At 38.7% G+C, this 22,983-nt stretch overlaps 3 protein-coding genes across 4 annotated transcripts; 2 read left to right on the top strand and 1 right to left on the bottom strand.

The window, feature by feature from the left end:
• Positions 1-9: 9 nt before the first annotated feature.
• Positions 10-2,637, bottom strand: LOC136249896 (protein Mpv17-like). The gene is made up of 8 exons (XM_066042029.1): positions 2,459-2,637; positions 1,080-1,189; positions 972-1,035; positions 873-901; positions 726-824; positions 647-679; positions 548-600; positions 10-165 (listed from the first exon to the last, which is right to left on the bottom strand). Exons 1-8 carry the CDS (start codon positions 2,529-2,531, stop codon positions 99-101), a joined length of 528 nt encoding a protein of 175 aa, XP_065898101.1. The 5' UTR covers positions 2,532-2,637; the 3' UTR covers positions 10-98.
• A 29-nt stretch (positions 2,638-2,666) lies between these two features.
• LOC136249897 (large ribosomal subunit protein P1-like) lies at positions 2,667-3,475 on the top strand. Its single transcript, XM_066042030.1, has 4 exons — positions 2,667-2,891; positions 2,945-3,029; positions 3,114-3,284; positions 3,354-3,475. The coding sequence occupies exons 1-4, from the start codon at positions 2,823-2,825 to the stop codon at positions 3,365-3,367; spliced, it is 339 nt and encodes a 112-aa protein (XP_065898102.1). The 5' UTR covers positions 2,667-2,822; the 3' UTR covers positions 3,368-3,475.
• A 100-nt stretch (positions 3,476-3,575) lies between these two features.
• Positions 3,576-22,872, top strand: LOC136249895 (poly [ADP-ribose] polymerase 1-like). 2 transcript variants are annotated; one of them, XM_066042027.1, is made up of 25 exons: positions 3,576-3,731; positions 3,795-3,815; positions 3,867-4,127; positions 5,147-5,385; positions 5,856-5,946; positions 5,996-6,112; positions 7,546-7,625; positions 8,055-8,177; positions 9,009-9,152; positions 9,221-9,518; positions 10,754-10,844; positions 10,996-11,061; positions 14,727-14,859; positions 15,029-15,089; positions 15,206-15,346; positions 17,355-17,483; positions 17,933-18,139; positions 18,971-19,102; positions 19,991-20,242; positions 20,301-20,337; positions 20,391-20,404; positions 20,453-20,529; positions 22,207-22,268; positions 22,327-22,444; positions 22,624-22,872. In XM_066042027.1, the coding sequence occupies exons 1-25, from the start codon at positions 3,615-3,617 to the stop codon at positions 22,691-22,693; spliced, it is 3,081 nt and encodes a 1,026-aa protein (XP_065898099.1). In that variant the 5' UTR covers positions 3,576-3,614; the 3' UTR covers positions 22,694-22,872. The 2 variants fall into 2 exon arrangements, with proteins under 2 accessions (XP_065898099.1, XP_065898100.1); XM_066042028.1 differs by lacking the exon at positions 18,971-19,102.
• The last annotated feature ends 111 nt before the right edge of the window (positions 22,873-22,983 follow it).

Raw genomic sequence — 22,983 nt, 5'->3', positions numbered from 1 at the left:
AAAAATTAAAAAAAAAAACATACTAAGAGTTAAACTCTTGCACATACGTATACACTTAAAAAAAAAAGATTGTTAAAACCATGCAAGGTTAAAACATCTTATTGATGAGCAACCCATGATAGGTATGTGTTCCATCCTAGTGCTACGATGTTCACCACAACTAATCTGAAAATAAGAAACAGTGATATGATTTATCTAATTCTCTACACAAGATTCACGCCTGTAAATATCTATACTACTGAAATACTTGTGACTGGGATCAAGAAGCTTGATTGACAAAATCTCTTATCAACCACTTCAGTATACTCAAGTGCCATAAATCATGTTGACTATGGTGCTTGATTAACATCATTGTGATCCAAGCTTCTTGATTGAATGTTTCAAGACCCATTGCTGTTATTACATGCATCAATTGGAGGGATGGGCAATCAAAAAAATAGACCTAACAGTACAACAGAAAAGGCCAGGTATTTGCCCCAGTTCCCCTTTCTGCGAGCAGCCCTGCATTTTGGCCTTTCAATATTTTGGCACTAGTGAACATGCTCACCTGAAGTGAAGAGGCACAAAATAGAAATTAGCAAGCTGCACAGCTGGCCAGATCTGTAATGAGCTATCACATCAAGTAAGATTACAAGTATCAATTTACCTTCCAATTATTGATCAGAACATGCTTGTAATCCTGTTAACAACATAAGGTTAACTAGTACATCTTAAATACATCATACTTTTGTCAGCTGTTGCTTTAATTCTTGAGTAGTAAAAAGACCTTTTGACACTCCAATAAGCGGTAATAGTGCAACATAGATGCAGGGTGCAAACAGACACTAAATAAATAAAAGCAAAATTACATGTATGTCACACTGTCAACTAACCTGATCACAAAGCACTTTCTTCAATGCAGCTGTTGAAGACAAGAGGTAGCCATGGAGACAGAGGTATTAATGCATGTAAATAAGAGGTAGCCATCTTACTTGTTGGTCCAGTAGATGTGATTACTCGGTCTAGTAATCTGTACCATCCACCAATAACAGGACCCTATTTACACTGTCTAACCACTCAGTTGTTAAGATCACACTTACCGCAAAACAGAATCCAACTAACCCAAAACGGGCAGACCTTCCCCAGTCGAGTTTCTTTTGTTTCTCAATTAACTTCTGTGCAATTACATCTCCAAGGGCAAACAGCACACCTACATACAGCAAAATATATAGTGAGCTTGTGGTATGAGTTCAGTGTATACTAGCTTTAATTTAGGCAGTAATTCCGAGCTGAAACAACCACTGAAGCAACGCAGTTCCTCTTTTTGTTAGTTTTATAGGGGAGATACAAACCCAAACATAAACACAAAGCAATCATACCACACACTCAACACTAAATTATTGCCACAATGCTGTACTGTTATGTGTCATGCCTGAACTACACGCTAACATTGCTGATGTGGACAGCAACCAGCTACAGACAGCATCAACCCACAGATGAAACTGAAGTACCACAGATGGGGAGCGGCTGGATCGGTTGCAGAGAGACGAATGGTCATTAATGATACTAGCCCATTCAATTTTCATGCTGACCTTACTGCTGGTGTAAACTAAAATACTGACAGATATATCGATAGTTGCCAAGCCTGATTGCTTTACCTTAATGAGAGTATCTCTGCTATGAAGAAGTTACAAATGAAAAAAAATATCATACGGCAAAAAAGCACTGCTAATAAGCAGCACTGCCAGATTTAAAAAAAGAGAGGCTTCTATAGCTTTTTTTTAGTTGCAAAAATCAGCAAACTACCACAGGTGAGTTTGTGGTTTTTTGCAGGTGAATTTGTGTTTTTTTAAAAAAATTTTTAAAGATAATATAAATCAACAATAGAAGAAAAGGTCTTCATGCTCAAACAGTGGGCAGAGAGCCAATCCTGTGCAAAGCAGCATTGCCATCAATAGCAACCTTCTGAATTAAAAATTGGGTTGCCCTATTATCATCAGACTCTTCCATTGCCTGGGAACCTATCTGCCTCACTAATGAGCGTGCACATGGTCCCCAAGCACCCAGGGTCTCAACACATAGAGGGGAGAAGTGAAATGATGGAATCAGAGAATACTTTCTAAACTTAGCTGACTCTGCAGAGTTTGCCAGCCGGCTGGCACCACTTACAAGAGTAGATAAATTAGATGGGGCCAGGGTGTCTGAACAGGTAAAGTCCCAGAGCAAGGGTAAGCCTAGTCTGGAGGCGGGACTAGAGTAAGCCCCGTGACCAAGGAATCAATGATGGTCTCTTATCATCATTACGACACACACGCCGACTGGCTCCAAAACAGCAGGTACACCTCCAAACACCAGAGCACGAAAATAAGTGGCTTTGCATTGAACAAAAGTGCTAAACGACATCGGAATGGGTGAGCCAGAGGCAGGTGATTTCCAGACCTGATAAGCAGATTACACTTCATGTATTACACAAACTCACCTGTGGTAGTTGCATTGGTGATGTTGGGTCTTGTACTCAGCTGTCTACCATACCAAGCTAGAAGTACGCTCATTGTATCATAGATTCTCTCTATAATCTATGATTGTATATAGTAGTCTCGTGCCCAGACCACTTTATTCGGGGCCCGCCCCACACAAAAGAAAAAAACATTGTATGTAGAACAATAGGTTTAATTCTATTTATAGGACACCATACCCGTTGTGTTCTAAATAGCGCGCATTTGAGAGCACGTGTTAGGCCATCTTGCGCCATAGTCAGAAATATCAAGTGATATAGGTGTATTGTTCCTTGTTGCTAAGGCCTTTATCGGCGACGTACACTATATCATACAGTAGAAGGGAAAATGTCGACTTCAGAACTCGCTTGTGTCTACAGCGCCCTCATCCTTTACGATGACGGCATCGAAGTGACGGTAAGTGAAAGAAATTGGTCGCATAATTTTTGATATTATATGTTACTCTACAGGCGGACAGAATTACCACGCTGATTAAGACAGCCAACGTAAACGTTGAACCAGTTTGGCCCAGCCTGTTTGCTCGTGCCTTGAAAGGTTAATAACTTCAGCATATTATTTTTGCATGTAGTCCTGTATGTTCTCATTGTTTAAATGATAGTATTAATTTTGCTTTTACAGGAAAGGATATTGGTGCATTGATCAGCAATGTTGGTTCCGGGGTGGCAGTGGCTTCATCTGGAGGAGGTGGTGCCACTGCTACTGGAGGCGAAGAAGCTGCTAAAGAAGAAGAAAAGAAGGAAGAGAAGAAAGAGGAATCTGAGGAAGAATCAGATGATGACATGGGATTTGGTAAGTCTCCACTGCCATAATGCGTTGTGGGTGTGGGTGACATGTTATAATGCTGTGATTTTTTAATAGGGTTATTTGATTGAGGTGATGTCAGAGATTCCTAATGACTTTATTGTGTGTGTATATGTGCGATGTGTAATTTTTATGTCAAATGTTTCACACACTATACTACTGCTACTACTACTAAGAAAGTTTGTTGTTGATGCATGCTTTAAGGTTGTAGGAGCAAGCTACTGTTACCACCAGCTATCTGCAGTAACTCTAATTAAAGTGCACTGTTGTGATCACGTGGTATTTGTAGCTAAACCCGCGAAACGTTTTATACGCGCAATGGCGAGCCAAGAACTTCCCTATCGTGCGGAGTACGCTAAGTCCGGCAGGGCATCTTGTAAGGCATGCAAGGGATTGATATCGAAGGATATTCTACGTATGGCACACATGGTGCAGGTCAGTGGTTTGGGCACGTTTTATCACGCTGATCATAAGTATTTTTTAAATTATTTTCTGTAGTCGTCTCATTTTGATGGAAAAGTAAGTCATTAGTTGTACGTATCAACTATTTTAGTCTTTCACTGTTGACAGGTGCCTAACTGGTATCATTTCAGTTGCTTTTTCAAGAAGTTTCGTGTCAAAGCAACCTCAGATGTGGCCCATTTTGACTCACTGCGGTGGGATGACCAGAAAAAGATAGAAGGTCACTGTACTGGTGGGGGTGGGACCTTGGGTGGTGGTGCTGCTGCTGAACCTAAGGGATCAGCTGTTCAGGAAATGGCTGACCTTCAGGTGGAGTACTCCAAGTCCAGCCGAGCCACGTGTCGTGGATGTGACGAGAAGATTGAAATAGTTAGTATTTGTGCATGTACACATTTCTGTGTATGCATGTTAAATGGGACCATGGTGTTGTATAGTCTGGCACCGCCCACCCCTTCGCAAAAAGTAAGGGTCTGGGGAAATACAAATACCAAATCATTTCTTCAATTAGATAGTGCACTTACTGCTTGTGACATCAGATGATTGCCAAACAAACGCATTGTGTTGCCAAGGCGATTTATGTATGAACGTCATTGGCACGCATTAATTGGCTACCTCCGAATCTGGGCGGTAGAAATGATTTAGTAACTGTATTTCACCAGACCCTTACTTTTTACGAAGGGGTGGGCGGCGCCAGACTAGGTGTTGTAGTCAACTTACCAATTTTAGTGAGATTGATTTCAATGGTAGATTAAGGTAGGTAGAGCTGAAAATTTATTTGGCTACTTTACAGTATTTATCCTTTGGGTAGAAAAATCTTTATTGATACAAGTAAAATGTACCACAACAAAACCCAATGTGTGTGTGTGTGCCATACATTATAGGTACACCATATGCATGTTGCAAATCTGTGTAACAGACAAGCATAGAAAGGATAAATTCTATAGTACGTTTGCGTTGAGCTGAATCCTCAAAAACATTTAAAAACACATGGATGCAATTACACATGATCTTGAAATTTGGCTCATTTGTAGTACTGCTTGACCCGCTAAAAATATTTCAAAATCTTGTTGTTCAAATGTTTGACATAATATTTATGGCCAATCAAATTTTTCACAATACAATTCCTATGGAGAAGCCATATAATTACAGTGTCCATTAGACCCCTTTCCTGAACTTGTAATGGAGCCAAACCGTACGTGTCTGTTGTTGACACCTTTGCTGTTACCAATAATCATCTGGTTGGCAGAAATGTGAACTCTGTTGAGAAAAAATCCACTTTTAATTTTTAGCTGTTTTTCAGGATTCAGCTCAACGTGAACATACTATAGCTATACAAATAGTTGCTGACTCTTACTAAACACTCATATCCATGCTATATTCCTTACTAGGATGAAGTCCGTATTGCCAAAATGGTGGAGCCAGATGCAGCAGAGTATGGACATGTAGCAGCTGCCATTGGTCTAATGCCTCGTTGGCATCACGTTGACTGCTTCATCCAGGCCATGTTTCACCTTGGCGTATCAGGGATCACTGCCAACCACCTCACAGGCTTCAGTAAGCTGAAGAAACCTGACAGGGAAATATTGACACAGAAACTAGGTGGCAGTGTGACTAAGAAAGCAAAAAGGTTAGCTAGTACCTTAATTTTTGATGGGGGAGTTAAAAGTTACCAATGTTGGTATGCAGACAATATCTACCAAGCCTTCAGTTTATCTATGCAATATTAAAAGTTTTAATGTGTGCGTGCGCACGCACGCACGCACGCACACACACACACACACACACACACACACACACACACCCCTTGTTTAATTTATAGTTGTATTTTGGTAGAAAGTTCCAACCCTGAGAACTAATTCGCTATTGTGGTTCTTAAATATGTAGTGACTTTAGCTAGCATTATTTATTAATTGGTATTGTGTGAAAGATGCCCTGAAATGTTGACACATTGATAATCAGGACATTTACCAATGGTCCCATTTACACTGGACACCTCTGAAATAAGAACCTCACTACTAGAGACATCCCAAGGTCTTTTTCTTGAGGTTTTACTGTATAGAGGAGACCTTGTAGCATAGCATGTGTCTTGGTTTGTAGTCGCAAACGTATTGCGGTTCCTGAGGAAACTGCTCCAGCTGCCAAGAAGAGCAAATCAGCCAGTGAACTTGAAGATGAGAAAAAGTTGAAGGTCAGAAATTCTTGCTTGTGGCATGTTGCATGTTATCATTGACTTGTAGGAGCAGAATGGCCTTGTTTGGAAGATTCGTGATGGGCTGAGTCGTTCACTAAAGACCAGCGGTCTGCGAACATTACTTGAGGCTAACCGCCAAGGTGTTCCATCAGGGGAGAGCAAGGTACAGTCTATAATAGCAAACTAAGAACTGTAGACAAGGGGACCCATTGCAGGGTGCAAGTTAAGTTGATAAGGCCTAAAGACAAGGACTCTTAATTGTTACATTTGTATAATCATTGGTACAATTTCACCGTTTGTTAGGTAGGGCGGTATAGCTAAGCCCATAAATGACTTAATTCAGGGTCACCCCCAAACTCTTCTAACAAATTTTAAGATTTTATTTAACAGAATGTTTTGCCAATTAACTGACTAACTAACTGATGCCTTCAGCCAACCATAACTTGACTATAGTTAACCCTAAGAACTTTTTGGGGAATGCATGTTTACGCAATGTGAGCATGCATGGCGACACTAGGCGGGGTAACTTTTAAAGCCTACAAATATACATCAATTAAAGGCCTATTCACTGGGCTACTTGGAGAAGGTTAAATGAACACTGTAACTACAGTGGCCTACTTGTTATGAAGTGATGAACAGCGACGAGTGGTGTCTCCGTGTTTCAAAATTCTTGTCACATGTTTAATTTCAATTGTGGGTTTACTAATGTGAGTCATATATGGTCTGATAGAAAATTTACCGACGAATCGAATGGAAGTTGTTGTAAGGTGATAGGAGCAACCACCATTGAGTTATCAACCATTTCTATAAAGGTATGTAAAGGGTTTGTTTGTTTCCTTACCGAAAAGTTTATTTTCACAGCTAGGTTTGGCCTCACCATTTAGTGTTAGGGTAAAACCCTAGGTATCATTTTAACCCTTGTTACATCACAAGTAAAATGACATAAGGATCATAGTCATAGGATGGACGCTTCGAAAGTTACAGCAATTTGTGCAAGGCATGCATATTTATTAAGTTTAAATCCAGTTTTCTGGACTACATGGGTTTAAGGGTTAAAGGTATGAAGTAAATTTCTTCGTTGTTTGATGTTGCTTTGGCCCAAGACATGCTTTTTCGCTGATTGCAACAGCTACAATGCATGCATCATGGAATTACCTTTGTCCTCCTTTGTGTTCCATTTTTCTCCACTAACGTGTTGGTGTTGATTCATGGTAACACACCATGGTTTCAGTGCTTTTAATTTTCATGCGATTGCAGAGGCACTACTCATACTGGTTTTCACTTTTTTTAAAACACTGTATAGAAGGTAGAACATAGCTGAAAGTGAGGCAGAATGGTCACTTCTCAGTTCCATAATATAGTCAGAATTAATTTTTAGTGTATATGGCACCATTCTTTCCTTTGATGTGGTATGTGATGGTTCACCAGTGATGAATTATGTCATTACAAAAAAGTAAGCAAACAAGTACAAGGAAAGATTTCAAATTTTACATCTGAATAGCTTATGAGGGGGTACTGTGATTAGTTTCATTTCTTGCTGTTTTGCTTGCACTTGTCTGTATGTGGTGTAAGGAGTTTGTGTGTTTGTTTCACCAGATGTTAGATCGTTGTAGTGATGGGATGGCATTTGGTGCCCTCAGGCCGTGCCCTGAGTGTGGCGGACAGCTGGCATACATGTGAGTAGAGTTGTATAGTGTGATTCAATGACTGTAGTGGGTGATTCAATGACTGTAGTGGGTGATTCAATGACTGTAGTGAACTGTTCAAAAACTTGTGTATATACCTCTGCCAGGGTGAAATGAAAAACTCTAATAGAGCACACAGCTTTGTACATTGATGTGGACACTTGAGGACACCTATCAGTTAAGATCCTTTAGTTCATAAACTGACCTGATAAGCAGCCATGACATCTTGGTAATTGTTTCCAAAATGTCCATATACATTTTTATCCAAGTTTGCAAAAAAATGCTAAAATTAATTAAGGATAAAAAATGTTGTTAATTTAAATTGCTGTAGGAGACTTGACCAAAATGATGAAGGATCAATTAAATGATAGTTATATCTGTGCACAATCTGATTGATTCTGGGCTTCTTCTTTTTTTCAGAGGTCACTGCTATTGTTGTACAGGCAACTTGACTGCCTGGACCAAGTGTACCTACTGGACAAGATCACCTGACAGGAAGGCGTGGCACATTCCTGATGACCTCCAAGAGGACCATCCATACTTGTATGCAACTCTGTATAGTGGAAGTGTAGTGATATATGTGGTTGAGTTGATGAGAACTATATTTGACAATTTTGCTACTAGACTTGTTGTTAAAGTAAGGCATTCCAGGCTATGTAGCTCATTTAGGTACTTGGTTGGGATCATGTACTGGGTCTGGGATTTTTATGTGTTTTGGTACAAAGATTCTGACTGTCCACACTTAGAATGTAATGATATATCTGTCCCAGTCTCACACATGTTCAGTAAAGGGCAGTGTATTTTATATCATAGTGTTAAAAGTAGTAACTTTTTGTAGTAAGTATCTCAATTGGTCTTGAATGGTAAGGAAAACATATTTGAGAAAAGGTTTGTTAAATCTTTACAGCAGTACAGATTAGTTGGACAAATGATTTGGCAGATTTTTTGCTTCACTCACTTGCCAAATTCACCAAACTTACTATGTGGTACTGGCGACTGCTCAATTAGAGTATTTTGATACGAGTATGTGGGTGAACGGTATATTCTATTAGAGTATTTGAATAGCTTGATATAAATGAGTTAACTTTGCTAATCAGAAAACTTGTATTATTACTTGAGACCTTTGATGTCTGACGGTATACCTACTTGTACTTTACATGAACTTATTTGCAAGCAGGGAGCAATATAACGTCTTATGCTGTTTTGTACCTTGGTTAAATGGGAAGATAGGATGTCTGAAAGTTTCATGCTTAGTTAGTGTACTCTTCCTATCTGTAACCATGGAGACTAGTGGGTATTAATTAGGGTATTTATTACTGTAACACTGTATTTAAAGATCTATGCTGATGTTGGGTGTTTACACTGTTTCTTAAGGAACTCGTTCAGATTTAAGCCACGTGAGCGCTACTTTTCACCAACACAACTCCCCAATCCTTCAAATGATTCAACTGATGGTGCAGCCTCAGCAAGTAGCAGTAGCAAGATAGATGGAAATGATGTGGCCCCCTCTACCTCATCGTAAGTTATTTTAGTATTGTACTTCTCATTGACATATAACATACTTTGTGTATGTCTTGTGTTTCTAGGTTGCCATTAGCATCATTCAACTTTCTGCTACAAGGCAAACCGAAGTCCACCAAGAAAGGCCTGACTGAAATGATTACAGAGTTGGGGGGCACAATTACAACCACAATTAACTACAAAGTTGGACTGTGTATTATCCCGGATGGTGATGACTCCTTAGAAAAGCTGTCGGAGAGAACACTGGCTCAGTTGGAAGAGAAACAGATACCTGTCGTGGGGGAGAGCTTCATCACTGGAGTGAAGGAGAAAGGAAAGTTGGTGCCCATCTTGGATCACTTGTTGTCATCTTGGGGACAAAGTGTATGTTATGAGAAATGTTGTCAGTAGTAGTAGTAGTGAGGTGCCCTGAAGGTCCCTGATGATCATTGTGTCCTTAGTAGAGAGGTGTCCTGATTTCAGAGGTCTAAATGTGTGTATATGTATACCAATAGTACAAATGGGTCCATGGACAAGTGTTCTTATCAAGGTGTGCATTTAGGTATACAGATTCTGTAAACATGTTGTCAACGTATTTTGGTGTACTATGGTTACGTACAAGTCAGCTGGTTTATTTGTTTTAAACTAAAATTGACAACCACTCTAATATAACACACACCTTTGTGTAAGGGTGAGTGTAATGTGATCGCAAATTAACCAAATACCTGCAGTTGGCTGGATGCTTTCTGGGACTGTCACAATTGTTGACAGAGAACCTCAATCTGAGCCTGGAACTTTACTTATCCTTAACCTCCATTTCTTTCTCCTTCCATTACCTGTAATGTTCAACAGTACCTGAAATTTATGTACTCTAGCAACAGTATTATATGTAGCTGTATTCATGCTGAGACACAGCTGAAATGAATCTACAAACAGCCAGTAAGTAACAGACTACGATCCATTGAATACTTAACTGCTATACAGGTGAACCTCCATTATCAGAACACCTGTGCCAGTTAAACCATAAAAGTGTTCAGATATGTGAATTTGTTTGGATAAATGAAGCCCATTTAGTTATATAGAGAGTTCTGTTCAACTACTCTAATAGAACATACACTTACTCTAATAGAACGTGATGAAATACTCTAATAGAGCAATCACTTATACTGTTTGGATAATTGAGGTCCTACTGTACCTCTTTGTACTGTGCAGCAATATGTAAAGAGGGCACACATATATATTTAAAATCAGGTCACATGTGCTTTCAAATATTTAATTGAAACCACTTGCTATAACCTCTGTAAAGCTGTGTGTTCTATTAGAGGGTATTTGTGAATTTCAAAAGCATTTGTGTTCTTTTATGTTTTTATGGTGTTGCTTTTAAATTATGTGTGTTCTGCTTAACCTTTTTATTTGTGGTCCCAACATGCAGTGAATTTCATTTCTGGTACAGCAGATGCATTGCCATTAGTTCATAGCCTTTGTTTTGCATAAAAGGCACATTCCAGAATCTGTCTTAGTTGGTTGAGTTGCTTATAGCAGGTGTGTAACACATGTAGTGTGCTATCTCTGTGTGTGTGATAAGGCAAACAATCTCCTGGTATGTTTATTTCCTGTAGAAAGTGAAGTCCATGGACAAGTTTGGCGGACAGGTCAAGGAGGAGAAATCGAAGTTCAAGTCATCTGGCAAATCATTTGGCAAGTCTTTTGGTAAGTGTTAATGCCTAACTGCAATGAATACTTGTGATCTTGAAGCAAAAATAAAAAATAAACTAGCATATGTCATGTTCTTATATATTAGAAATGTGGTTAATTGCAATGAATTTGGTTTTCTGCTTACCATATTTGCTCTTTGCTGCAGGTCCAGAGTTCTCAAGAGTCAAGAAGTTTGCTGTGAAGGGTGGAGCTGTTGTAGATCCTGAATCAGGTGACCTTGTTAGTACTGTATAAGGAAACTGTTCATCACTAAAATAAATCACAAATATTATCTGTTTGGTTTCTGTGTTGGACTCATACAGTACTGTATATTAGGGATCATTAACAACTGGGCTTTTCCAGCCAAAAATATTATCCTAAAACCAACCTCAATTTCCCCTCATGACAGCTTGGCAGCATTGGTTAGGCACAGCCAAGCCCAAGAATGTCTTCAGACCAACCCCAACCCTTCCAAAGAATTTCTATGGAATTTTTAAAATTCTCTATTTTATACTGACTGACTAACTGATGTAAGCATAACTTGACCAGGGCTTGATTTCTTCACTGTTTGATGTCACTTCATCCCAAAATGTGTCTTCGCCAACCGCAGTATGTACAATCCGCGCATCATGAACTTGCCTTTGTCTTCCTTTGTGTTGCAGTTCTTTTCGCTAACAATGCAAGGTGTCAGTTCAGGATAGCACGATGTGGCTGTGTTGACTATTGTGTAGTAACTGGATTGATTGCAGAGACACTTCTCGTACTGTTCTTTGTTTGTATAACGCTGTGTAATGGGCAAAGCATAGCTGAAAACAAAGCATAATGGCTACCTCCCTTTCTGTTACGTTATTGATTGTTGGGGTGCGTTTTGATGCAAAATTACTTTTATGGCATTCTTGGTGCCATTCTTTTCATTTAATGCAGTATGCACTGGTTCATAACTATGTTATTTAAAAAAAGATAATCAACAAGTAGAAAGAAACATTAAGAATTTTAAGTTGGATTTGGGTAGTTGAAACCAGGGAAAAACTAAAAAGTGGTGAAACAGGGAAGGTTGGCTATACCTGTCATGGTTATAGACTTCACCACTTTTAGCTATTCCCTTGTTTCACTATTTTTCTTTGATCATCCAACTTAAAATTCCTAATATTTCCTTCTACTTGTTAGTGAATAGGAAGCCTTAAAATGATTGCTGAATTTTTAAAAAAATTAAGCAGGTGACTACATTAGGAGGCTGGGTCACTTTGTACCGTATATGACCGTATAGAAGCCCGGGCGTTTATTTCCTATAAATCATTTTTGACCCGGCGTTTAAACGAGACCAGCATTAATTTGGACCCGGGCGTTTATTTTTTACTAGCCACTCGTTGAGAATGACAGGTGCCAGTACAAGTACCTACGAAATACGAAATCCATAGCCCATCACGTACATAAACCCATTTGGACTCCTCTGCTGGAAGAAACATTGGAAGTCGGGCGGAAAGATGACAATGACCACGATAAATACGCTATGGCCATCACCAGAAGAGAAGGCATAGTCGAACAAGATAAGACATAACACTGATGACCAGACATCACTGTATAGTTAGCTGCTGATGCGAGTTTAGAACTCCTTTCAGTGCATATCATTAGCACCCCGGCGTTTAAATGAGCCCCGGTGTTTATTATGACAGTCCCCTAGCTGTACCTGGCGTATATTTGAGCCCCTGCGTGTATTTGAGCCCGGCTTTAATACGGTCATATATGGTATATAAATGCCATTAGCTGGTTTTAGACAGATTACCTTATTTTTATCGTACTGTATAGTAGGGACCACAAAGGAGTAGGCGTGGCCCACGAAATAACATCACCCAAAAATCAACCTCAATTTTCCCAGATGATGAGGCAGTATTGGTTAGGTAAAACTAAGCCCAAACAAGCTTTCAGATCAACCCGAAACACTTTCAACAAGTTGCTATGGAATATTTTCTACTGACTGACTGATGCATTCAGACAAGCGTAACTCGATAACGGCTAAGGCTACGGGCTTGATTTTTTCACTGTTCGACATCACTTTGGCCCAAGAGGTGCCTTTTGGCATACCGCAGTACGTACAATGCATTCTTCATGGACTTACCAGTGTCCTCCTTTGTGTCCCATTCATCTTTGCTGACAGCAAAAAGTGTCGATTTGGTGGTAGCACGTGATGGCTTCCCTTCAAAATGGAAATCGTCTGTATTTTTCATAGTGGCTATTTTGATTGCAGAGGTGCTTTTTGAACAGTTCTTGAATCGTACTGCTGTGTAACTGGTTGAACATAGCCGGCAACGAAACATAATGGATACTTCATTTTTCAGATGATAATTGATATAACTGGGGCGCGCGGCACCATTTCTTTCTTTTGGTATGAGTGGATTGCAGAGGTGCTTTTCGAACAGTTCTTGATTTGAAATGCTGTGTAACGGGTTGAACATAGCTGATAACAAAGCATAATGGATACTTGTGCCATTTCAGATGCGGTATGCGTGGGATCACCAGTCATAATAATTATTAACAAAAAAAGTTACCAAACAAGTACACAAAAAAAAAAATTGGAATTTTCAACTAGAGTAGGGACCATAGCACATCGATAAAAGTACTGAAACAAGCTGGAGTAGTGCACGATATTAAATCACTAAGAAGTGTTATATCCCTACTGTGCTCAAACTACCAAATGCACAACACTTCTTATTGTTTTACTGTGATTTAATATCGTGCACTACTCCAGCTTGTTTCAGTACTTTTTACCGATGTGCTATGGTCCCTACTCTAGTTGAAAATTCAAAAAAAAATTATACTTGTTATACATGTAGGCGAATACGGGTGGCTGTAAGCAAAGCATTGTAACTTTTGAAGTGTAGTACCTATGGCTATGCAATTTACATCATTCTACTCGTAATGTGATAAGGAATAAAATGATACGTATGGTTTGATCACGCGAGTCTTAAATGGTCTGATTCAAAATTTAATGGCAAATCGAATGGAACTTATAGCAAGTCAATAGGAGTACCCACCATGGAGTTATGGATCATTCATAAAGGTATGTAAATAGTTTGTGTGTTTATTAATGAAAAGTTGCTTACATGGCGAGTTTTGGCTGCATCCCTTAGTGTGAGGGTAAACCCACGATTGGTGGCAAGAAGATTGAATCACAGAAAACTTGATCGTTGTTGTTCATTGCTTCATAACAAGTGAGCCTCTGTAGTTACAGTGTTCATTTAAACTTCCTCAAGTAGCTCAGCAGAGCCTGAAATTATGGTCGGGCATCTTCCATTTTCTGACCATTTCTGGCTGATGTCTGAACACTTTTAGAAAGTTTTTGTACAATACTATTGAGTATGTCCAACCACATCAGACCATTTCCAAAACATAATTTCAGGCCCTGGCCCAGTAAATAAGGCTGTCAATCGATATGTAGTTTTAGACTAAAGGAATTAAGCTACCCTACCTAATGTCACCATGTATGCCTCTATTGTGTAAACATACTCCCAAAAAGTTTTGTGGGGCTTTAATTAAGAGGTGGAGCTATAGAGAAGCTTGAAACGTAGACTGCATAAATGGATGTCATTTTGGGGACTGGTGAGGAAAAAATGTCAGGTAATCTATGCACACTGTAACTTGAAAAAATACAATATATGACTATTGTAGTTGACTGCATTATTAGAGTACTTTGATACCTTGCAATAATCAATCCTGAGTATACATGTACTTGACTAACTTCAGAACCCTCCTGGATCCAACCCTGGTATTACACAGTGATGTTATTACAGCAGTTCTCTATGTACCTTATAGTGTGTACGTTTGTGGCATACTGTCTATATAGCATGTAGTACTGGATGGCATAATATAATGTGAGGTGTACACTTGTGGCCGCTGCAGGTCTTGAGCGGACACATCACGTGTATGAGGTCAGTGGAGTAGTGTACAATGCTGTACTGGGGATGGTGGATATCCAGAGAGGATCCAACTCTTACTACAAACTGCAGATATTAGAGTCCGATGCTAAGAGCCAGTAAGTGTGTAATAGCATGAGTTATATGAATGTACATGCATACATGCTCGCTCGCACTCACACGCACGTAGATAGTGTGCACATTTACACTTCAACAAGCCACCTAAGCAGTGCTCTGTACTACAGTTTATCATTCTTGTGATCATATTTGATCAATTTTTCTTTGTAGCTATTTACTCTTCAGATCTTGGGGACGAGTTGGTACCTCTATTGGAGGGAACAAACTTGAAGTGTGTAACAACAGTTAATATATGTGTGTTGATTAGTTTGTGTGTAGTGTTCACATGTTTGCTATATTGTAGTCATTCAAGTTTTGACACCATATATGTACTACTACCTTATATAGGATTTTGGTAGGATCAGCACTGAAGCCATAGCAATGTTTGAAGAGCTGTACCTGTCCAAGACGGGCAACATGTGGGGTAACGTGAAGAATTTTGTGAAATATCCCAACAAGTTCTACCCTCTGGAGATTGACTACGGACAGGTGAGACCACAAGGAGAAGTTGTACTGCAAGTACCATCCAGCAAGAAGCCTCCGTAAAAATGCAGTAAAAATCTCAGATCCAGTTGTAATTTAATCCTCCAGCAGTATAGGCATGTACCAAGAGAGCTGCAGTAACTGGGTTTACCAGTAATAGAGTTTATACAGTACTTGATTACTCTTAATAGCCCCAACCTTCTTGGTAAAGGTTTTTGATATATCAATTTTTGTTGAAACCTAAAAGTAACTACTCTAATAGTACGTGTGCACCAAATATATGACACACCAGAAAAAAACAATTCAAGCTATCAATCAGCTTTACAGTAACAGCAACACAGTGAATCGTAAAAACATTCTACTTGGTTCATGCACAGCAATGAAAGCCAAAACGTGGTCACAATTATTGTTAAGCCTGTTATTTAGAATTGGTGTCAATCAGTGGAGTTAAGAGCTCTAAAGTGCATACATTGTTTGTAGCTTTATGAAATACAGTGGAACCTCAGTTATCAGAACCCCTTGGAACCAGGGGTGGTCCATAAGTCTGAAAAGTCCATATCTATGAAACTGTATGTAAAACAAGTATAAGAAAAAATTAGGAATTTTAAATTAGAGTGTGGACAGTGTATAGTGCTGCAATGAAAATTACTGAAACAAGCTGGATCGGAGTAGTACGTAATGTCCAAATACTGTAAAACAATAAGAAAGTGAATATTCCTACTGTGCTATACTCAATGCACAGTAGGGATATTCACTTCTTATTGTTTTACAGTATTTGGACATTACGTACTACTCTGATCCAGCTTGTTTCAGTACTTTTTATTGCAGCACTATACACTGTCCCTTAAAATTCCTAATTTTTTCTTATACTTGTTTGTGAAGTTTTTTTGCAAGCTGATGACCACTAAATAGCCTACTTTTCACAAAACCAGTCACTAAAAGAGTTAATCACAGCACTATTATACTAGATTATGACTCATACAATAACAACTTATCAGTGGGCGTGGCTCTACATAAGCCTGCAGACAATAATGGACGTGGATTCGTGCATACCTACAGACTGATGAATGGGTGTGGCTACCATATGTCTACAGACAGTAATTTACGTAAGTGGGCGTAGCTCAAAAGAAGCAGGGCTACGCTATGACATGTGGTAACATGTCCACGTTTAATTTAGACGTGGGGTCATACCCGAATAATATGTAAAGCGGGACCTGGATGACCTGACTCAGTTTAACATTGTTAATAAATAAGTTTGCCGTGAGTTGCTCTCACTGATTGATATCAACAGTGAGTCACATATGCATGTGTTCAAATAGTTTGGAGCAACCGGCGACCACGTGTATTCGAATAGTTTGATGCAATATACACTGGTAGATGCAAGCTGTACTGTAGCCTATTAACACTCAGCGGTAGAACATTGACTGATGCTCATGGTAAAGAAGGATAAAAGGTAAGACAATAGTGCAAGCATTGTATGTTTATCAATATACCAAAGGTTTTTTCTTAAGTGGGCTAGAAACGTTTCTGCGAAAGAATTAGGGCTGTAGCTGTAGCCAGTTTTCCGCTACGCTTGACTGAAGGCGTCAGGCGGGAAGGCAGTAGAAAATTCCATTGAATAATTAAAAAAAAAATTCTGTAGCAACTTGACAGAAACATTTCGGGTTGATCTGAAGACACTTTTGGGCTTGGTTTTACCCAACCAATACTGTCATGTCATTGTGAGGAAAAATCGCGGCAGGTTTTTGGGTTATATTATATCACGGATCGCCCCATACCTTCAATGTTCCTACTATCCAGTACTATCGTACTGTATGATAATCTTTAAAATATCAGCATTTTCAACTACCCTATTATAATACAGCAGTCATTTCCGTAGTTCAGTTAACTGAGAATCCGGATAAGTGGGGTCCCCCGAGGTTCCACTGTACGCTCAGTTGTATCGTAGAAATTAGCTATGTTAAGTTTGTGTAGTATAATTTATTCCTCGGTTCAGTTTTCATTACACTTGTAGGGAGATGATGATCTTGCTGATAGGATGGTGACTGCTGGGAGCACATCACAATTAGTTCCTGAGATACAGAACCTCATCAAAATGATATTTGATGTGGACAGGATGAAGAACGTACTGCTAGAATTTGAGGTGAAGTAGTCATCTTGTTGTGACAACATTCAGTAGAACAACAAGTACAAGGGAAATTTTGCATTTGAATAGAGATCATAGAAATATAAAGTAGTGAAACAAAGGAAGTCATCTACAACTGCAGCTATACTAGTGGACATTTATCTGAAAGTGTAGGTGACTGATGACCTCCCTTATTTGTTGGACTACTTTCTGATCCCTACTTAATTTACTTGTTTGTGGACTTACCCAAAGCATAAGCACTTCTTGTACTGTTCTTTGCATGTAATACTACGTAACAGGTAGAACATACTAACTGAAAAGGCCTTGGTGCTTATGTGATTATATGGGAGTGCATTGAGATGTGGTTATTTCATTTTGAAATGAGCAATAAATTGATGGTGTGGCTACCCAGATGTCACCATATATCCATGATGTCCCTTTTATTGATGTCGTTTCTTAACTCACAGATTGATGTTAACAAGATGCCATTGGGCAAGTTGAGCAGGAAACAGATTGATAGTGCCTACCTAGTGTTGACTGAAGCTCTCGAGGAGTTACAAGGGGACAAGAACCCAAACAAGTTGTTGGATGCTTCCAATCGATTCTACACACTAATACCTCATGACTTTGGTATGCAGTCACCACCTCTTTTGGATGATGAAGAGTTTATTAAGGTAGGGCTGTGCTAGGGGTGGAACAGGTAGCATAATAGACCTGTTCTATTGGAGTATTTAGAAGTAGAAGTGTGTTCTATGTGAGTAGAATGTATAAGTGCATACAGTGAATGGGCTGTATTTATATGGACAATTCACATACCTAAGCATGTTATTGCTTGGGGTTTAGAAAACCTAGCTTCTATGGTACATTAAAAGCCATGCATCATACAGTGGAACTTCAGCTTTCTGAACCCCTTGAGACCAGGGGTAGTCCATAAATCTGGAAAGTCTGTATCTCTGAAACTATGTATAAATAACCTTAAAATAACAAAGTTTTTAAAAATATCAGTATTTCAACCACCCTAATAGAACAGTCACTACTCTAATAGAGTAGTCATTTCTGTAGATTGAAAATTGGAGTAAGTGGGGTCCAGATAATTGAAATTCCACTGTAGATATAGGAAAAATTGTGATGCCTCTAGCCATAGCTGGCTGGTAGTGTTATGTTATAATGAAGGTTAGGATGGGTTGCTAGTGTGCATTGTAGCTATCTGGAATTTGTAAGATGTACAAAATGTGAAGACTGTATTTTTAGGAGGACAAATGCATAATATTGCCATAACACCCTCACCATTGACGTTTTGGAGAGTATTTGTGTTGATTTGTGACATCTGTTTAGAATGAGCATGTTTTAGGATATCTCCAGAGAATACCCCAGATCCAATATGTCTAATGGCCCACAGATTTTTTTTGTGTGTGTGTGTGCTGCTTTGAGGATGCGTAGTATATACAATTCACAAATTTCCAGTATGATAACTATTAAGTGTGCCATCATGTTTTCTTGTGTAGGCAAAGACAGAAATGTTGGACAATTTGCTTGAGATCGAGGTGGCATACAACTTGCTACGAGATGAGGCAGCTGAGGATAAAACCAAGAACCCAATTGATGCCAACTATGAGAAATTGAATACAAACATTACAGTAAGTATTAATGTGTATAGTGGTAGCTATCACATTAAGATCTCCTCTGTAATGTTATTCATTAGCAGACTAGAAGAAATTATTATTTTTCCCAATTGACACTCCCTTAAATTTTGTAATGCCCTGTACACACTACAGTACACCGTTGTATTAAAAATCATACATGGCTGTTGTATTAGGATGACTGGTTTAATAGAGTATCTAGATATCACTGATGATTTCAAGTGAACCTCTGTTAGAAGTATGCTACATGAATTATTGTTAAGGGGCATGGTAGCTGTGTAATATATTCTCAAAATTGATCATTATGAGTGTAGCTGGATCATTTAGTCATCTCAAGTGCAGCTATCTACTTCTCTTACAATAGTATTTCAATTAATTTTGTGGCATTTAGCTACATACAAATTTGTTTGCAATATAAATTTCATGCACTAATATTCTATCAATTGATGGTGTTTCCTACATATATAAGGAAAGTGTAAAATCAACACATTGGTGTGGTTTTCTCACATGAGAAGAATTGAAGATGAAAGGTAAAGGAAAAGGTAAGGTTCAGAGAACTGAAGATGTTTGTTATTGTGATGTAAAATGGAGGCTGTATGTTTAGCTTCTGTCATTTTGACTGTAGTCAGGAAGGAAGACCAAAAAGTCTCGTTTCAGTGATGTAAATATTGGTGTTTGTGTAAGGATTTCCAAGTTTTAGGGATTTGACATTAGTACAGTAAGACTCTTCTGTGAAGGCTATAAAGTTTTTTAACTGCAGTGTTTTTGCGAGCATTCTTTTGATTTGGGGGGGAACCCTATACCATGCTGTGTGATACATGTACCTATCACCTAGTACCTTAGTAGATTAGAAAGACGAATTGTCATGTTGGTGCTGTGTTTCAGGTCCTGTCTAAAGACTGTGATGAGTTTGAGATGATCAAGGAATATGTTACCAACACACATGCACCCACACACAGCTCTTATGCACTAGAACTATTAGAAGTGTTTAACATTGAAAGACATGGAGAATCTAAGCGCTATAAGCCCTTCAGGAAACTGCCCAATCGGAAGCTACTCTGGCATGGATCACGGACGACCAATTTTGCCGGCATCTTATCTCAGGGTCTGAGGATTGCTCCTCCAGAGGCACCAGTGGTAAGCATGACCAATAGTGATGTCAGCATCGCCATAGTAACAACATTATTTTTAATAGACTGGATACATGTTTGGGAAAGGAGTGTACTTTGCTGGTGAGTGTAATGAGTTATTTTTAAATTGCTCATATCATTTCCTTGTCTTATAGATATGGCCTCCAAGGTTTGGTAATTTGTAATGACTTGTTTTGTTACATATGATGTGTTCTAGTCTGCTAACTATTGTTTCACAAGTCGCAGTAAAAATGTTGGTCTTGTGCTACTGTGTGAAGTAGCATTGGGGAACATGTAAGTGACTTTGCTTGTGTAGAAATATTAAAATTCCTATCACACACGTATGTACTTGTACACACTACACAGTAGAGGTGTGCGATGACTAATTTAGACTTATCTTGATATTTCCTTTGAACTTATCTCGATTATCTAAAATATCTCAATAACTGAAACAATTATTTATTTTAACCAGTAAAGTGAGCAAATTGCAATTTAAAGACTATAAAAAAGTGAAAATGTTAGTCTTAACACTGTTCCAAAGTGGTAGGAGAGTTGAAGCCCCCAGGAGGTGCCTATACCATAAGGTATACAAATAATTTACAGAGTTTACTATTACCTGGACTAATAAACCTATCATTCTTATCTCGATAAGTTTTATGATATCTCGATAATCGAACATATCACACACCTCTGCTACACAGTATAGCATACTTAATCTATTGCAATACCAGCTATGGGTATGAGGTTAAAGGGAGCACTAAACATTTTTTTTTTGTACAAGCCAACAAGTTTCATTGTACTATCTAACAAACAAGTTGATTGCATGTCATACAGTATGGCAGTACTGTATATTAGGGATCATGAAGAAGTGGGCTTTTCCAGCCAAAAATATCAGCCTAAAATCAGCCTCAATTTCCCTTCATGAAAGCTTGGCAGTATTGGTTAGGTAAGCCCAAAAATGTCTTCATACCAACCACAAACCCTTCCAAAAAGCTTCTATGGAATTTTTAAAATTCTCTGTTTAACAGAATTTTATGCTGACTGACTGACTGACTAACTGATGCCTCCAGCCAAGCGTAACTCAACAATGGATAAGGCTATGGGCTCGATTTCTTCACTGTTTGATGTCGCTTCATCCCAAGATGAGCCTTTTTGCCAACCATAGTATGTACAATACACATATCATAGACTTGCCTTTGTCCTCCTTTGTGTTCCAGTTCTTTTTGCTGACAATGTAAGTTGTCAATTTGTGATAGCGTGCTGCAGCTTCCCTGCAGCTGTGTTGTCTTTCACTGTAACGACTGGATTGATTGCAAAGATGCCTCTTGTACTGTTCTTTGTTCTGATACAAAATTACTTAATGGCATTTTTGGCACTATTCTTTCTTTTAATGCAGTATGTGCTAGTTCATTTGTCATAATTGTGTTATAAAAAATACAGACAAGTAGAAGGAAATATTAGGAATTAAAAGTTGGATTACGGATCAAAGAAAAAGGTAGTGAAAAAGGAAATAGCTAAAAAGTGGCGAAACAAGGAAGGGTTAGGGATTAGATGTCCACTAGTATATCTGCAGGTAAGGGCAACCTTCCTTGTTTCACCACTTTGTAGCTATTCCCTTGTTTAACTACCTTTTTTTTCTTTGATCCCTAATCCAACTTAAAATTCCTAATTTTTCTTCTACTTGTTGGAATTTTAGTGCCACACAATTACCACTGAAAATGCTCACGTTTCCTCTGCAGTGCAGTTTTTATATCATCATCAGATGCAAACTCAGTTCCCAATAACAGACTATAGGTGTAATTATTCAGACATTAAATTGGAGCAGAGAGTCTACAGTATGCTTCCTGCTCCCGGCTTTGCTGCCACTTGTACATAGTCAAAATCCATAAGCCCCTAACTACCCACATGCATACTAATGCATTACAAAAGTCATGTAATTATGTAAGATAAACTTAGAGTGTGTTGTTTTAGATGTGAGAAGACTCATGCAGAAAATGTCACAAAACTCCCACAAGGAAAACACAGTGTTAAAGGTTGTATTATCTTATTGATGCACAACATTACATCACAGATCATGTGATCCTCATACAGGATTAGGTAACACTCAACCTGATCCAGCAGGTACTAGGATACTAGATGGAGGTGTGGAAGTTCCCATGGGAACATCATCGTCATCAAGTGTCAGTGGCACCTCACTGCTATATAATGAGTATCCTTAACTGTCTAGTGTGTTGCATGTTGACGTTTAATGTTACCGTAGATTTTATTTTTTACCATGTAGTGTAGGGTGGTCTTGTGTGGGTTTGTTGAATATTGTCGGCAGTGATTGCATGTAAAGCTTGCATGGCATTGATTAATGTATGGATATTTCCTTGACAACATTGTCAGGTACATTGTTTATGATGTGGCTCAGATTAACATGAAGTATCTACTAAAGTTGAAGTTCTGTTACAAGTAGAAGTAACTGCTATCAACTAGTATAGCTACTTTAACATGATTACTCTCTGACTCATCATCCAATCATTATCATTTCACTTATAGTAATTGTTAAAGCTGTTCCCTTATAGTCTTTGCCAACTACTGCATGTGTATTGGTGTATGTTGTAGCAATTATTTCAAAGCATCCTCTGGGACTAAGTGTGTGTGTTTTATTTCTTTCTTTTTTTTTCAGAATAAAGCCCTTGTTAGTACTGACAATCTCAAGCTAGTTAAATGCAGGCTAGGTGATGGATACAGGTGTCATTGTGA

This window comes from Dysidea avara, chromosome 3 (assembly GCF_963678975.1).
Source record: "Dysidea avara chromosome 3, odDysAvar1.4, whole genome shotgun sequence".
In the NCBI taxonomy this organism is placed as follows: domain Eukaryota; kingdom Metazoa; phylum Porifera; class Demospongiae; order Dictyoceratida; family Dysideidae; genus Dysidea; species Dysidea avara.
Note: the sequence above shows the minus strand (reverse complement) of the source record. Positions and strands in the feature narration are given on the sequence as shown.

What these genes read in the sequence shown, in the direction of transcription:
- LOC136249896 (XM_066042029.1), bottom strand. Translation starts at nt 2,531, where the DNA reads ATGAGCGTACTTCTAGCTTGGTATGGTAGACAGCTGAGTACAAGACCC. An exon ending in TAGTTGGATTCTGTTTTGCG is followed by an intron (nt 1,036 to 1,079) that starts GTAAGTGTGATC and finishes CAGTGTAAATAG; the next exon opens with GGTCCTGTTATTGGTGGATG. An exon ending in TTTGTGCCTCTTCACTTCAG is followed by an intron (nt 166 to 547) that starts GTGAGCATGTTC and finishes TCTTATTTTCAG; the next exon opens with ATTAGTTGTGGTGAACATCG.
- LOC136249897 (XM_066042030.1), top strand. Translation starts at nt 2,823, where the DNA reads ATGTCGACTTCAGAACTCGCTTGTGTCTACAGCGCCCTCATCCTTTAC. An exon ending in ATGACGGCATCGAAGTGACG is followed by an intron (nt 2,892 to 2,944) that starts GTAAGTGAAAGA and finishes GTTACTCTACAG; the next exon opens with GCGGACAGAATTACCACGCT. An exon ending in GTTTGCTCGTGCCTTGAAAG is followed by an intron (nt 3,030 to 3,113) that starts GTTAATAACTTC and finishes TTGCTTTTACAG; the next exon opens with GAAAGGATATTGGTGCATTG.
- LOC136249895 (XM_066042027.1), top strand. Translation starts at nt 3,615, where the DNA reads ATGGCGAGCCAAGAACTTCCCTATCGTGCGGAGTACGCTAAGTCCGGC. An exon ending in GTGACGAGAAGATTGAAATA is followed by an intron (nt 4,128 to 5,146) that starts GTTAGTATTTGT and finishes ATTCCTTACTAG; the next exon opens with GATGAAGTCCGTATTGCCAA. An exon ending in ACCTCACTGCTATATAATGA is followed by an intron (nt 22,445 to 22,623) that starts GTATCCTTAACT and finishes CAACATTGTCAG; the next exon opens with GTACATTGTTTATGATGTGG.